The 15,290-nt window shown below is 39.8% G+C and overlaps 1 protein-coding gene across 1 annotated transcript in view; it reads left to right on the plus strand.

The window, feature by feature from the left end:
- The window catches only part of polrmt (polymerase (RNA) mitochondrial (DNA directed)), a 62,731-nt gene that overhangs the window by 22,741 nt on the left and 24,700 nt on the right, over positions 1-15,290 (plus strand). The window contains exons 10-15 of the mRNA XM_087836193.1: positions 301-1,086; positions 2,546-2,668; positions 5,300-5,422; positions 6,492-6,671; positions 7,695-7,781; positions 10,785-10,898. Coding sequence (XP_087692319.1) covers positions 301-1,086; positions 2,546-2,668; positions 5,300-5,422; positions 6,492-6,671; positions 7,695-7,781; positions 10,785-10,898 — 1,413 coding nt within the window. The remainder of the gene's footprint in view (positions 1-300; positions 1,087-2,545; positions 2,669-5,299; positions 5,423-6,491; positions 6,672-7,694; positions 7,782-10,784; positions 10,899-15,290) is intronic.

The following is a 15,290-nucleotide window of genomic DNA, read 5'->3' on the forward strand; positions in this document are numbered from 1 at the left end:
TATTTTTAATCTCAGCTGTTAGTTTTTTTAAGACAAGATTCAGGTTATAAGATGTTCTCACATGTCAGTTATGATTCAAACTTATGATTCAACAGAAGTCGAAGCGTGTTGCTTTTATACCTTTATTAATCAAATTTGCACTTGATGCTGACCATATCCTGTCATGATTAACCAGGCTTTAGAAATAAGCCGAGGCAGTCCCTTTCATGTTGTCGTAATTGAAACAGCAATCTCTGTTCACTGGTGCGTCTGCTCTTTTTTAGTTCGCGACTGATTTTCTTGTGATGTTTTACCCGCCAGGTTGGCTTCATCAAGCCCCACCCCATCCTTACTCAGATGCAGCAGGAAGCCATGGAGACCAAGTTGACTTTTGACTCCTATGTGATGCCGATGCTGTGCCCTCCAGTGCCCTGGACATCAGTCAAGTTCGGAGCATACCTGCTCACGCCGACGAAGCTGATGCGCACAGTGGACGGGGCGACCCAACACGAGGAGTTGTTGGAGAAATGTCCAAATCTTCACGCCATCTATGACTCGCTCAACCAGTTGGGCAACTGTGCCTGGAAGATCAACAAACCTTTGCTGGACATTATTATCTCCATCTTTAATGATCGTGGAAGCGATAAGCTAGACATCCCGCCTCCGTTGTCGGAAGCCCCCAAAATCCCCCACTTTAACCCACAAGACCACAGTTATACAGCTAGTGAGAAGGCCCACATGAAAAGACAGGTGATCAATGCCAAAAAGAAATGCAGCGAGATGCACAGCTTACGTATGGATGCTCTCTATAAACTGTCCATCGCCAACCACATGCGAGACGAGATCTTCTGGTTCCCTCACAACATGGACTTCAGGGGACGTACCTATCCATGTCCTCCGTACTTTAATCACCTGGGAAGTGATGTCACACGGGCAATCCTCGTGTTTGCGGAGGGGAAGCTGCTTGGTCCCAAGGGCCTGGACTGGCTAAAGATCCACTTGGTGAATCTTACAGGATTAAAGAAGAGGAGCTCACTACAGGGCCGACTTGAGTATGCCAACACTATCATGGAGGACATACTGGACTCTGCCGACAACCCTCTAAATGTTAGTACTTGCTGCTCATTCACTGTATAGTAAGACGTTCCACGTACACTCGTCACAGTCATAGAAATCTTGGTAATTTGGGGTTTTTAATGAGTTATTTGAACTTGTTTGTGCTGTGGGCAACTTTAATGACTTTATTAAAAAAGAATTGAGTTTTTGGATTTTCTCTAATCCATACAGATTCAAATATATACATACACACTAGAGCTGGGCCATATGAGATTTTTTCATATCACGATATGTTTTTTTTTTTTTCATTTCAGGCGATAACGATATATATCACGATATAAGCCAAATAACTATGTTTGTAAGATTTAAATGTGCCGTTGCTCACAAGTAAAATGTGAAATAATCAGCAGCTTGTTTTGATTTAAATATTTATTTCCCATAATAAGTTCAACAGGGTAGATGTACTTAAGGAACATGAGACTTTTTCAGATAAATAAAGGCAAATATTGCAAACTACACAAAAGGCAGCCGCTAAAGCGTTTAAGTTTCAAAATAGAACAAATAAAACAGACTAAATTGTCAATTCCACTTAGAAACAAAATATTAATTCTAAAAATAAATCCTAGTTTGTTTTACAGAAGAACAGACACAATTGACTAACTTTTGTCAAGATCAAATAAACTGAGAACTAAAAGTAAATTCTCAATCTCTCCTTGTTGTATAGCTTAGCTTTTCAAACAGTTTTAACAGTTACTTTAGTCTGACAAAAGCCGAATGACGAATTAGCGCTTTCAGTCAGAGATTGAGCATGCACCGCTTTATTGTATCTCCAGACTTGCTTTCGGCACAATTTACAGTGCGCGCTACTCTGTTTGACTTGAAATAGCCGAAATACCTTCACACTACGGAACTTCTGTGGCTCTTCCGTTCGACAATCTCTCCGGCATCGGAACCATCATCGGTTTTCTCTTCGGTAACCTTCGGTCACGCTCTCGGTTGATTTTTCTCTAGTCGGCACACTCATTTCCTCCATTACCCGGGCGGCACGGCGGCTGGCTGCTTCCCAAACAAATACACATGTGCGGCTTGGCACTTGTGCTGTACGTAACAAGTCACGTGACGTGACGCTGCAGCTGTGATTGGTTCGGCTCTGCACTACTTAATTTGGATTGGCTGTTTTTTTTAAGAGGACAAGAGCGGTGAGGCCTATCGCAATAGTTAAATTTTTCTATCGAGAAAAAGTTATTTCGCAATACATATCGTTATCGTTCTATCGCCCAGCTCTAATACACACTCACTAATATTTGGTTATTTTCTCTTTATACTTGTTTGTATGTATATGTATTTCATAAAAGTGGATAAAGCAGTATTTAATTACTGGGACAATGCCAATGACACACTGGTTTAACTATCAGTCTAAACATTGAATACTAGAATATGTCAAACTTTTTTTTGTACTCCTATGAACGGTTTGTATGCAGTATAATGTGCTTGTGACTTTTTCTCTCAGGGTAGAAAGTGGTGGATGAATGCAGATGAGCCATGGCAGGCTCTGGCCTGCTGCATGGAGATAGCCAATGCTGTGAGGTCTCCTGATCCAGCACAGTTCATCTCTCATTTTCCTGTTCATCAGGTACGTAACAGACTGAGAGAGTCATGCTTGATGAGTAGCATATCAGTCACGTAAAAGTCCAAATAAAATGTAAAAACGTTTTGAATTTTGGAAAGATTGTTAGAGTTACTCATCTTACGTCTTCTTATTGTAGTTCAGGTTTATGTCTTTCGAAAAAAAAGGTTGCATCATTCAGTGGGTCTATTTTAGATGGCAAATCAAAAGTTAACAAACCAAGACCTCCTGTGCGATGTTCACCGTTTTATGTCATCTGCTATAAACCTGTCAACCTTATCTTGCAAGCCAGAAGCCTTTTTGACATATCCTGCATGAGGATCTGACATTTAAACCAATGCGTTTTCTCAACAGAAAAAAGCAACAGAAAAATCATATAAACAATTGTCATTCTTAGTGACATGCTACATTTGTAGAACAGTGTATATACATTAACTGTGGAGCATCTTTTTGTCAAGAATTCCCTGATTTAGACCATTAACCAAAATATGTGGCTGAGTAAAGCAATCTCATCTGCACCACAGGCCTTTGTTAATAAGGTTCTTATAATGTTGTTATAATGTAATTTTCTAATTTTATTTTCACTTCTCAAAATGTCTCATTTTTGTTGCAAAAGAACATTTTAATCCCATTAGTGATTACAAGCTATTGTCTGTCTGATTAATTATACCCAACATCGCTGAAGCGCGCACTAATAATAATGCATGAAATGTAAGGAGCAACATTTTCCCATGCCTTCAAAGAATAAGACAAAGAAGCTGAAAAGAGGATTTTTTTTATTTTTTAGACCAAAAGTGAGTGTAATTTACAAAGTATTTAGCACTTCCTCTTTGTAGATGTGTTAAAAAGACAGTATCTCAAAGTAGGGCTGTTCGATATAACGATATATATCAGATGACGATATAAAAACGTCTATCGTTTCATTTTACGCTATCATTTGTTTCGTGGTGTCGCAAAATAAACTGTTTACGGCAATATTTTTTCATCCTTTTGATGGTCACTGTAGTGGCTATATTAATTTCTTGAAGTTCTCTCTTTCTCTTATATTTTATATAACCACACTACGGACGGACAAGCGCCTGTTTTTATGCGTTGTGGTTAGCAACAACAACGGTAACACCTTCGCGTGTCCGTTTGTTTATGTTCCACATAAACCTTTCACAATAAAGCTCAAGATCCTGTTGAGACTTTTCAAAATAAACTGAATCACGTGAAAGAGCAGATTATTTACGGATGAGAATTAAAAAAGAGCCGCCAGGTGCTAAAAAATAAACTTTAGACTCAAACGTTAGAACAGGCTTTTCCCCGCAGCACGCCGTGTAATAAATACTCACAAAGAAAACGGCGGCCGTTACAACTTATGTCTAAAAATGTATCGTTTCATGCATCGGTTAAAACACTCGACTCCAGCTACATGACGCGCAGCTGGAAACACTTCCCGCAAGACGAGCTGCCCGAGATTCACAGAATTTACAGAAAATGTTACATTTTTGTGATTTATATCGTTATCAGGACGATAGAATTCTTATATTGGGATATGAGATTTTGGTCATATCGCACAGCCCTATCTCCAAGTACTTCACTTAGGGGGCAATCGTGGCTCAAGAGTTGGCAGTTCGTCTTGTAATCAAGGTCTCGGGTCTCGGTTGTTGTGTCCTTGGGTAAGACTCTTCGCCTACTGGTGATGGCCAGAGGGGCCGATGGCGCAATATGGCAGCCTCACTTCTGTCAGTCTGCCCCAGGGCAGCTGTGACTGCCTCCACCAGTGTGTGAATGTGAGAGTGAATGAATAGTGGAATTGTAAAGCGCTTGGAGGGTCTCAAAAAGCGCTATATAAATGCAATCCATTATTATTATTATTATTGTTATTATTACTTAATTGAGTGGTGAAGTTCAGCTAAACTACTTTAGATAAAATTGAGGCTTAGGGTTTGAATGAAATTAAATGCAGATACAATTAAGCCTCAGGGCTCAATTTTATTTACTTTATTTTAATTTTATTTATTTTAAATCTGATTGATGTAATTTAGAGTTTACTGCCTTCGATAGATATTGAAATATATGGATAAATAAAGTTGATGACCAGCAGTCAAGTTGGGTGAGCTTAGACTTACAGTTGTGAAACTTCAATGTTGCCTCTCCACAGCAACACATGCAAGCACTATATTCCAAATACTAGTGTTACATATGGGACGAGGATCAAAGAAGGATGGACAAGAATGAAGATTTATCTGTCCTGATACCCAGATACATATATCTATGTTGCTTAGCTTGGTGTTTAACAGCTTTAATTATGATAAAGTGAAACCCAAAGAAAAAAAAGATGAAACTGTATTATTTTATACACTTGTAGGTTACATGTTGGTTTGAATAGTGTGAAAAATTAAGTTTACTCTTTGGAATTAAGTGCAACAAAGCCTCAACCACATAACATATTCCCAACATATCCTCACGTTCATGCAATTCATCTTATTTATTCTTTTTTTGTGCTTTATCATTTGTTTATTGGCAGAAAGGCAGACCTTTAAACCTTGCTCCTTGGATGACTTGACCCAATCAGTGCGGATCCTTGCGATTCTTTCTGTGCTGTCTGCCTCCACAGTCGTGCTTTAATCTTTTTCTTCACCTCTTCTCCAGGACGGCTCCTGTAATGGTCTCCAGCACTACGCCGCTCTAGGCAGAGATGTTATTGGTGCTACATCAGTCAATCTCATGCCCTGTGATGTGCCCCAGGATGTCTACAGCGGAGTTGCACAACAGGTCTGCTCTGTTACTTTCTTTGAACTGCACAGGCTTACGGTTACACAGATTAATGATGGCACATATCAGTTGCAAAGCATGTTGCAGATCTTCACCTGTTAGTATCCCACAGTGAGTGACAAGCTAAGGCATTGAGATTATATTTTAGTTTAGGCCTTGTCTTCAGAAGTGCTTGGTTTCTCTTGCTTTGCATGAAAGTGCAGAGACGAGACTGTCTCATGTCTAAAGTCTTGAATGGTGAAGCATGAGCCTGCGTGCTTTTAGGAGACACAGTTGGAAGATAAGTGTGATGTGCTGACATTTCAGCACCGGAAAAATCAGAAAGAGCACAGCAAAAACATCCATTTCAGAAGTCCACACACAGCGACTGTAATGTTTACCTCAGAGTATTGCGTTTATTGTTAGATACCATGATGACATTAGCTGTGATGTAAGAAGCTACAGGAATAATTAAGTCATCTTGGGGTTTACTGTACAATAACCACTGTCATTGGCTGGTTTGTTGACCTTGTCTCCGGGCACAGTTGCTAATCTGTAGGGACCCTGTTAAATTAGTGAATACCTGGACCAAGGTTTCCTCTTCTAGTGACCAGTCATTGTTCATGAATTCAGATTCATTTTAAAAAGAACAATAATTGCCAGGCAGTAGTTTTAAAATTGCACTTCTGCTCCTCTTCTGCTCTCCACATGGACTCTGCCTGCGTACAACCAAAGCCTGTTTAAACATGATTGGTCTAAAGAATTCGGAAAAAACGTAAAACCTTCCCTACAGACTCTCTATATTGTTGTTGTTTTATGTTAAACAGTAAGTAACACTGTCAAGAGTCACATTACTTAAGACTGCTTTACAACAAGAGCTGAAAAATAGCTTTGCTGATCATTAAATGAGTTTTCTGCTTCTAGTCTCAAAGCTGTGAAGACTCACTTCTGTTATAAGTGAAAGCAGTTGGGACATATTATATTAATGTCATTATTTTCCCCAGTATATTTTTGGGGAAGCTTTAAATTGTCCTCCAAAAGACCTCCTTTTTAAAAAAAATGTCATATGTAAATTGTCTACATGTTCCAGGTGGAGGAGTTACGAGCTCGGGATGCAGAGAGTGGACTGAAGATCGCCCAGGTGCTGGAGGGCTTCATCAGCAGGAAGGTGGTTAAACAGACAGTGATGACTGTGGTGTACGGAGTCACTCGCTATGGCGGACGCCTCCAGATAGAGAAAAGACTGAAGGAGATTGACGAGTTTCCGAAGGTATAGCAACGGTGAAAGAGGGTGGCGAGTGAAAGAGTTCCTTCGTACACGCTATTTTTTAGTAACGGTATCAGCTCAGCATGACAGAGCGGCCCCTTAACACAGGACCTCCTCTGTGTGAGGGGTTCCTCTCACCTTGTGTATGTTCTTGCAAACTTTAAACATATGCAGTAGCTTTTTTTTATACTTACTCTTTTATCTTCTGCATGAGTGTAAAGGGTTTAAAGGATTTAATGCACTGCAATCATCACATTTGTTTCTGCAGCCAAAGGTATTTCAGTCAGTTTGACCTTGACGTAAAGAGTCATACTACACTGTCTCTCTAAATGAGCTGCATGGAGCCTGAACCGATGCTTTTAATATTTACTTTGATCAGATTTATTTGTGATCACATTGCATGGACGTTTCAGGGAATGCAATCCAACAGTAGCTATATTTGATATCCTGCGCACAGCCACTGCGTGTCTATTTTTAGTTATCTGCACTTTGATTTGGTTGGGCCTGAATTCTCCTTTAATGGACGCACCCATTCTGTTACATGACACCAAGAAAGGAGGATGGAAGAACTGAATCTTCTCACAGCGCTCCAGTGTCCCATAGCTACACAATTCCTTACAACAGTTAGAGTTAATCTCATTGTCTGTGTAGATGGGATCAGCATAACTCTACTGTCTGCTGTCTACTATCTCACAGGCATTCTGCTAAATGACTTCTGGATAATGTTCCTAATTGTTTAAACAGGGAATTAGGGGGGAGTGTAATTGTGAGTGATTACAGTGGGATGGATGGTGAAAAGAGGGCAAGGCCTTCTGTAGAGATCATATCAGTGTAATGAGATGCAAAAAATTCCACTCTCAAAGCAGATTTGTACCGATACCCTGATTTGTAACACTAATTTGCATCATACATGTAGCCACCATTCGAAGCACAATTAAAAGCTAAAATGCATGTTTTTAATTTTTACAATTTAACAAATTAAACAGTTTGACCAACTATGAAAGACTTTTGTGTTGTTTTTTACAGGAGTTTGTGTGGGATGCATCCCATTACCTGGTGCGTCAGGTGTTCAATGCCTTAAAGGAGATGTTTACAGGGACCAGAGAGATACAGGTGAGCTCATCACACGTACATTACAACATATGCAAATGATAAAATGATCTTATCCAACAAATTATCATCAATCTGTGGTTAAACACCTTATTTGGGGAGATATAATGACTTTTTGTCCCAGGGAGTGCTGGTGTCCTTTGTTTTCTTTATACTCGGCACTCTGTATGTTCTTTAAAGTTTTGGAGATGAGCGCACTATTGCTATTCTGGATAAATATGTAAGTTTCACTAGAACACATCCACACATGCAGTAAAAACAGCAAAAAAATACAAGTATTCGTTAAAAACTGCAACTAAAATAAAAGTATTCAAGCTTTTTCTCTGTGTTTATAACGAAGATACCATTTGTTATGGTAACATTTTATTTTAGATGAGTTTCTTTAAAAGGTTTCACAAGAAAAGTCTATTATTTGATACTATCGAAGAAAATAAAAGAGAATATGCCTACAATTAGTGTGTAACCTCTAGAGGTGGGAATCACCATACATCCCACGATACGATATCATCACAATACTTAACGCACAATGCGATATTATTGCAATTTTTTAAAATATTTTGCGATATTCAGATTCTGTACATAAAGGTAAACTTTATCAATATTCATTTTATCTAATATCAAAGTCTCACACTCAGTCTTTCTCTCATTTCAGTTTGATTGTTGACAAACTGAACGGTTTGTATTACAGTCTAGTCCAACTTAACTGAATCAACCATCTGGTACAATTATAGCTATTCTGAACTATGCAGTTTATGAAAACTATGCAGCCCCTTCAGCAACTGAAGAATTTGAAAGTAAATTAAAACAAAATATAATTTTACATTAAATAAAAAAGTTTTAAACTTAATTAAAATAAAACATGTCTTAAATTAAAATAAGTAAACTGTCATGTTTATTGCTGCCAAAAAAAAAGTTAAACACATTTGGACAGTGAAGGAATGTCAGGATTCAACATGCTCTGAAGTCAGAGCATGTTCCATTCCACAAAACCTTTTTTGTAACAAAATATCGATTTCTGCTGCCCCTGTATCGATACATTATTAGCAAACAAAATATCACGATACTACACAGTATCGATTTTTCCCCCACCCCTAGTAACCTCTATATTTTTTCAGTGTACAGTAGGTTAATTAACAGGCATTACAGGCATATATTTCAGCATATGTGACTAATAATTAATCAGTATTTGCTTTGACATACAGACTTTTAAAGAAATTTCTGTGCTTCATATACAACTAAACACAACTCATTATAGTCTTGCAAAGATAAATCTGGAAAAGTTTTAGTCGGCACTAAACGTTGTTTTTAAATGAGGTTTGTTTGTTGCTAGGACATTACAAACCTCTAAAGCATACTCTGCCTACTGATCTACTGCTGCAGATAGGCTCTTATTTGAATTTTATTAATGGCGTGTTCACTTTACTGTTACCCTGCCAATGGCACCTATTCATCACGTAGATTCCATTAATAGATTTAGGACGTGCACCTGGTAGGGGATTGCATATTATCTCTAGAGGCAGAGAGGAGTCTGCCGAACCATTTTTACCACCAACCACTGTTTTTGTGTGCGTGTCCTGTGGGAAACACGCAGGGATAGCCCAGACTGAGATGATAAATACCCTTCCTAACATACCTTGGTGCCGATGTGATGCTACTGCCAGCGTGAGTGTATGAGTGTGTGTATCCCCCGCTGCTTTTATAGGTCACATCCACTTGCATTTCACAGGGAAGAGCTGAAGTATGAGGGGAAAGAGAGGCAGCTGATCAATCCTTGACTCTGTTATCACTGACCTCGCCTACGTTCTCTGTACATTTCCCATTTATCCTGTCAACACTGCTGGTCATTAACTTCAAATTGTGCTCCCACTGTTTGTTCATTGGCTGTGCCCACCTCTGTCTGTATGTTTGCCAATCAGTCAATTTTTCAAGATGTTTTTCTCGTTAATCTCTGACGTCGGTTTCTTTGCTTTTGCGGTTTCCTAATTTTGTGCTTTGATTGTAGGAGGCGAGGTGATGTTTAATGGACCAGCTTCTGGTCAGGTTGCTAACTCCGGTTGCTAGGACATAGTTATCTTTCCTACAGCTCACTTGGTGTGCATTTGTATCTGTGACAAAACCCTTATGGGACATTAATAGGGCTTCCATTTTTGGAGGCAGACTATTCCAGACACATATGCTGTCGGATATATTCCAGAGTAAGCGACGACTTCACTGTTCAGCAACAAGTCTGCAACAGTTGTTAGTAGGTCCTTAAAGTAGAGCAGCAGAAGTAGAATGAGCATAAATCTTTTGTTGATGCTCTAGTCTAGGCAATGAAGTGTCTATTTTTTCCCCGGTTGTTTCAAATGCATCGTAGTGTTTTTTTACGGTTTAATTTTGTGAATGCGATAACTCGAGAACAAGGCTCCGTTGGATTTTGGGATTGATACCACAGGTGTGCCTCCTTGGAGGCTCAGAGATGGCATTGGTGTCTTACTCCTTTGTATAGCAAGCCCTGTGTAGCCGAACCTGAAATCTTCATCAACCTCATTTAACCTGATTTAAATTTAGTTGCACTCTTGTGAGTAACATGCTCTAAACCAGCGGTCCCCAACCCCCGGGCCTCGGACTGGTACCGGTCCGTGAGTCGTTTGGTACCGGGCCGCGAGAGTTGAGGCTCAGGTGTGAAATGTATAGTTTTCAGGGTTTTTATCGGTTTTCAGCGTTATTTTGTTATCGTTTTTATCGTTTACTCGGTTTTCCTTGGTCTTTTCACGTATGTTATGAATAAATTTTCTTTTTTTCAGTACCGGTCCTAGTTTTATTTTGTTGTATTTATCCGCGACACCTTAAAGGCCGGTCCATGAAAATATTGTCGGGCATAAACCGGTCTGTGGCACAAAAAAGGTTGGGGACCGCTGCTCAAAACATACAAGCATGTCACACAGTATTCGTTCTTGACTAATATTAAATATTTCTATCACTGTGTCCCTTCATGTTACCTCTGATTGAATCCATTTGTTACAGGACTGGCTGACTGAGAGCGCCAGGCTCATCTCTAAGTCGGGTCACACTGTGGAATGGGTGACGCCCCTGGGATTACCCATCATTCAACCGTACCACCGCACACGCAACCAAGTGGTAAGTCTCACCTTAAGACAAACGTGGAAGCTCTTTAACCTCCTCTCTCTCTCTCACTAGTCTATTGCAGTTTTAACATGACATCTGTTGCTTAAGTAGTAACATTAGTGGCAGTTTTCTTTGTGTCTGACAATACCTGTTATCTCCGTTGGTCTTGTATGTTAATCTGTTTCTTACTTGATGACTGTGTGTCGCTTCTCTTCATGGTCATTCCGACAGCTGAGCCAATTACATGCCAGTCTTCATTTCACTATGTTTTGAGAAATTCACCACCTGACCTTTATGCTGTTTTCTCGGCTTGTTTGTCTTACTTCTCTTTATCTCAGCTTTCGCTGGTCTCCACACATCTACAATTGACCTTTTCATAGCACATACTTTACACAACTTTTGACACGAGTTAGAGAACAAAGTGTTAGCTGTTCTCTGACATATCAAGCATATATTGAAACCTTCTGTCCTATTTTGTTTGTCACATGTAAGTTTGGATACATCATTGTATTTTTGCTCTGACTAATATTTCATTGATGTATAAAGGTCTTTAGGTTAGTTGGACTTTATGGAATTTCAAATGAACCTGGTTTGTCATTGGCTTAACACATGAGCTGAATAATAGGGGTGCAACGATACACAAAATTCACGGTTCGGTTCGGTTCGATACTTTGGTGTCACGGTTCGATATTTATTTGATACAAAGAAAAATGTTCATGCCTTTTTAATTTGTCATTTATTAAAATTATAAATACATATTTTAAGTGAAAAGTACAGTTTTTAAATTTAATGTTGCTGAAACAACAAAGTAATAAAATAAATAAATCTATCTGATCGAGAAATCACTCATCTTTGGAAAAGAGAGTTTATTACAGAGAAATGGCTCTTTCCAAAATAAAAGCTATACTATACGCTTCTTCTGGGCTATATTCTCAGCAGCATATTAAACATATCAGGTCCCCATAAGGAGAATCATGTGCTAACGGCTGTCTAAATGACTCGGGTAAAGTTTGTAGCATGCATGCTTGTTGTTTTTGTCTGCTTCCACTTCTCTTTGCACTAGGATGCTGTCGGAGTAAATGTGCAGTCATATTCATTGTGTTCCCACTAGTGCTGTCAGCGTTTATTTCGTTGAAATGACGTTAACACCACAACACGGCAAATCTCCGTTAACGAGCTACCGCGGATCGCCCCGTGCGTGGGGCTGGACGGCCAACACGTTAACGAGCTAACTGCGCTAACACACTAGTTCCCACTCATGTAATTGAGCATTGCTGGCACATCCGACATACTGTTTTACTTTAGTCCATGACGCGCTTACCTTCAGGGTCATACGTCACATGAAAACCAAAATAGTTCCAAACGCCAGATCTGAATGAGGGTGGGGGAGGTTCAATTTGCCATGTTGCAAGGAGAGCTTAACTTCTTTCTGGCTAGCTTGCCCTGCGCTCAGTGAATCTGCGTTCGACTACTCCGCCTAGGCTGCACTGTCGAGCGCAGATCCACGGATCGCTCAACACAGACAGCATCATCAGAAGGAAATTTGATAATTTAAAAATTTTGTATTGTTCGATACATATGCGTACCGAACCGAAAGCACTGTATCGAACGGTTCAATATCGATACGAGTATTGTTGCACCCCTACTGAATAAGCATTTACACGTATTTATAGTAAGTACCCTGTACTAAAGGTACCCTGGGTTTTAACTGGTTTCGAACAAGCTGGATTTTGTTAGCACTTGTTTTGTTTGTTTGTTTAGAGAGGCAGGCCATCATAATGCTGCTGATAGAATATTGTAATTGTTGTGAGCGGACAAACTTTAATGGAGCTCCCCAGAATCACTATGGAGATCCTGGCGATATCATATACAGAGAACATATCTGTGGCTTTTATAAAATCAACAACACTCACATATGCGGTGTACTTATAGGTGTTGTGTTGTTGATTATATAAAAACCGCTGTGACCTCTAACATTCCTGTTTATGAATCAAGTGAAAGGTGGAGACAGACATGTAGTGTGTGCCAAGTGCAATCAGAGAGCTAGCTGTGGGCTTGCCCAGCATGCAGCCTGCTCTTTTAGTATGACATCAAGCATAAGGTTAGCTTAGAAAGGGAGTGACACCTCATGAGCAGGTGCAAGAGAGCGAGGGTGACAGATGGTTTAGTCCCCTGAGGGTGCTTCTCTTTCTCTCTGTTGGTGTAGTAGGACACGTTCCCCTGATTTGATCTGCTTCTTTTAGTGTCCAACAGGGACAATGGAAATGATTAGCTGTGCTTCTTTTCAAGGCCTAAATGAATGAAGAGATAACTTCATGGCTGATTGAGGTTGAGCTTATGTTTCACAGATAGCTTTCTTCACCCCCTACAATAACTCACTAATCCAGTTGCATCACTGAGCAACAAAAATGAAACTAACTTGCAGAAAGGTCACCTTTTCTCTGCATGGCTGGATTAAATTCAATCTCCCAGTCTCCTCTCTGCCTCTTAAATCCAAGGCCACTGTGTTTTTGAGGGTCATTAGTAATTAGACTCTAGATAGAGTGGAAAGATGAAGTATAATGCACAATGAGAAAACCAATAACTGGGGAGACAGTAGCTACAGTGGCATAACATCAGTAGAGTGCGTGTGTGTGTGTGCATGCATGTGTGTACATTGCTTCATTTCTGTTGGTTTTCCCTGTGCATACAGAGTTGGGATACAAATGCTGACCTTTGTAATCAAGGATTTTCCACGGCTGATGGAAGGTGAGGAAATTGGAGTAGGATAGAGTAGCTGAATGAAGCATGAACATACATCAGGGAGGCAGCCTAACAGGATTGGGAGATACTAATCGGATCATAGGTCACTCTGGCTCAGATACCCTGTTTATTTTTATTCCCTCTCCCCAACGCAGCTACAGTGAAATCTCACTCGCTGCGGATGGTGACACAAGGGAATCATCAGCTGGATTGGCTGGATTTGACTGGATTTTGAGTTTATAGGGTGACTAAAAGCTTGTGATCTAATGTCCTCTATGCGGAAAGAATCAGTTACTTTGGTTTTTGGTGGTGAATGCTGATGGGCACTGTGCATAATTTCTTTTTTTGTACAGTACTGAAGAGTAAAGTACAGTGGTGGTGGCCTATAGCAATACAGAAATAGTGCAGTGCTAATAAATAACTAAATGTAATGGGTCACAAACCCTCGGAGCTAATTCCTTTGAATAAAAGTTTTAGCAAATCAGTCATGGATGGATTATGAGACAGTGGGCCCCGAGCACAGAGATGTAAAAGATTCCCCGCTCCCTGATATGAGAGTGAGATACATGCACATTGGTGGTCATTTTTTATGGCTTTCTCTTTGTTTGGTTGTTTGCAAGCCTTTGCCATCTTTTGGCTCGCCTTAAGTTTTTTTTTTCCTGATTTACTCGCCAGATTTCTATGAGCTCGGTATGTGTTCTCACTTCTACCTCTCTGTTCTCACTTGTCTAGTAATGAAAAGATGGTAGGCTGTGTCTGTGAAGTAGAGCTGCCACGATTAGTTGACTAGTCACGATTACGTCGACTATTAAAATTGTCGACGACTGATTTAATAGTCGACACGTCGTTTGAAGCTTTGTAAGATCCCAAAAGACGCAGGAATAAGTAGTAGGATTTAAGAGTGTAATAACGGACTGAAACAGAAGATGGCAGCACTGCATGTACAAGGATGCCAGCTGCCGTTAAACCCCGAAGAAGAAGAAGCTGTGTCCCAGAATTCATAGCGCAGCCCAGCTCAGTTTCCAACAATGGCGGCAGCTAGTTAGTTTTAATATTACTCTTATTAATCTTTCTGGGTCACAAAATAAACGTTTAACATATCTTCAGGCGAGAATGTAGCTGTGTAAACCTCAAATATCTGCTCAGTTTATCAAGACACCACATATTTTCAAAAGCGCTCCGACGTTTTCGGAGACGTCTGTTACCCACTAGCACGCTAGCTAGCTGGGGGCAAGGCTCACTAGAGCCCGTGAGAACACTGGACTTCTGGCAAATTGTTTTCAAACCCACCTACTCAGGTTAAACATGATATATAAGTGACTTAGATAACTTAAAAATGTTATTGTTTGGCTTTTTTTAGTATTTTATTTGTTCCTGAGTAAATCGGTTTGGCTGAGATTAAAGTGAGATTTATAGTTTTTACACAGCTGAATAAACGTCAAGCAGACAACTGATTATCAGAAGTGTGAGATGCTCGAGAATATACTCCGGTGTCCTGTTATATTTTAGATAGCAAGGAGTTTATTAAACTTCACCGAAACAATCTGCAAATTTCATTAAAATTTAATAAACTCTCATCTTGTCTTTATTTTTAGTTAGCACATACCTTAAACACTTAAAGCTGTAAGCTAATGATAGTTATATAAGAGCAGATGCTGCTGG

The sequence above is a fragment of the Neolamprologus brichardi genome, chromosome 23 (assembly GCF_056152115.1).
Source record: "Neolamprologus brichardi isolate AB-2024 chromosome 23, ASM5615211v1, whole genome shotgun sequence".
Taxonomy (NCBI): Eukaryota; Metazoa; Chordata; class Actinopteri; order Cichliformes; family Cichlidae; genus Neolamprologus; species Neolamprologus brichardi.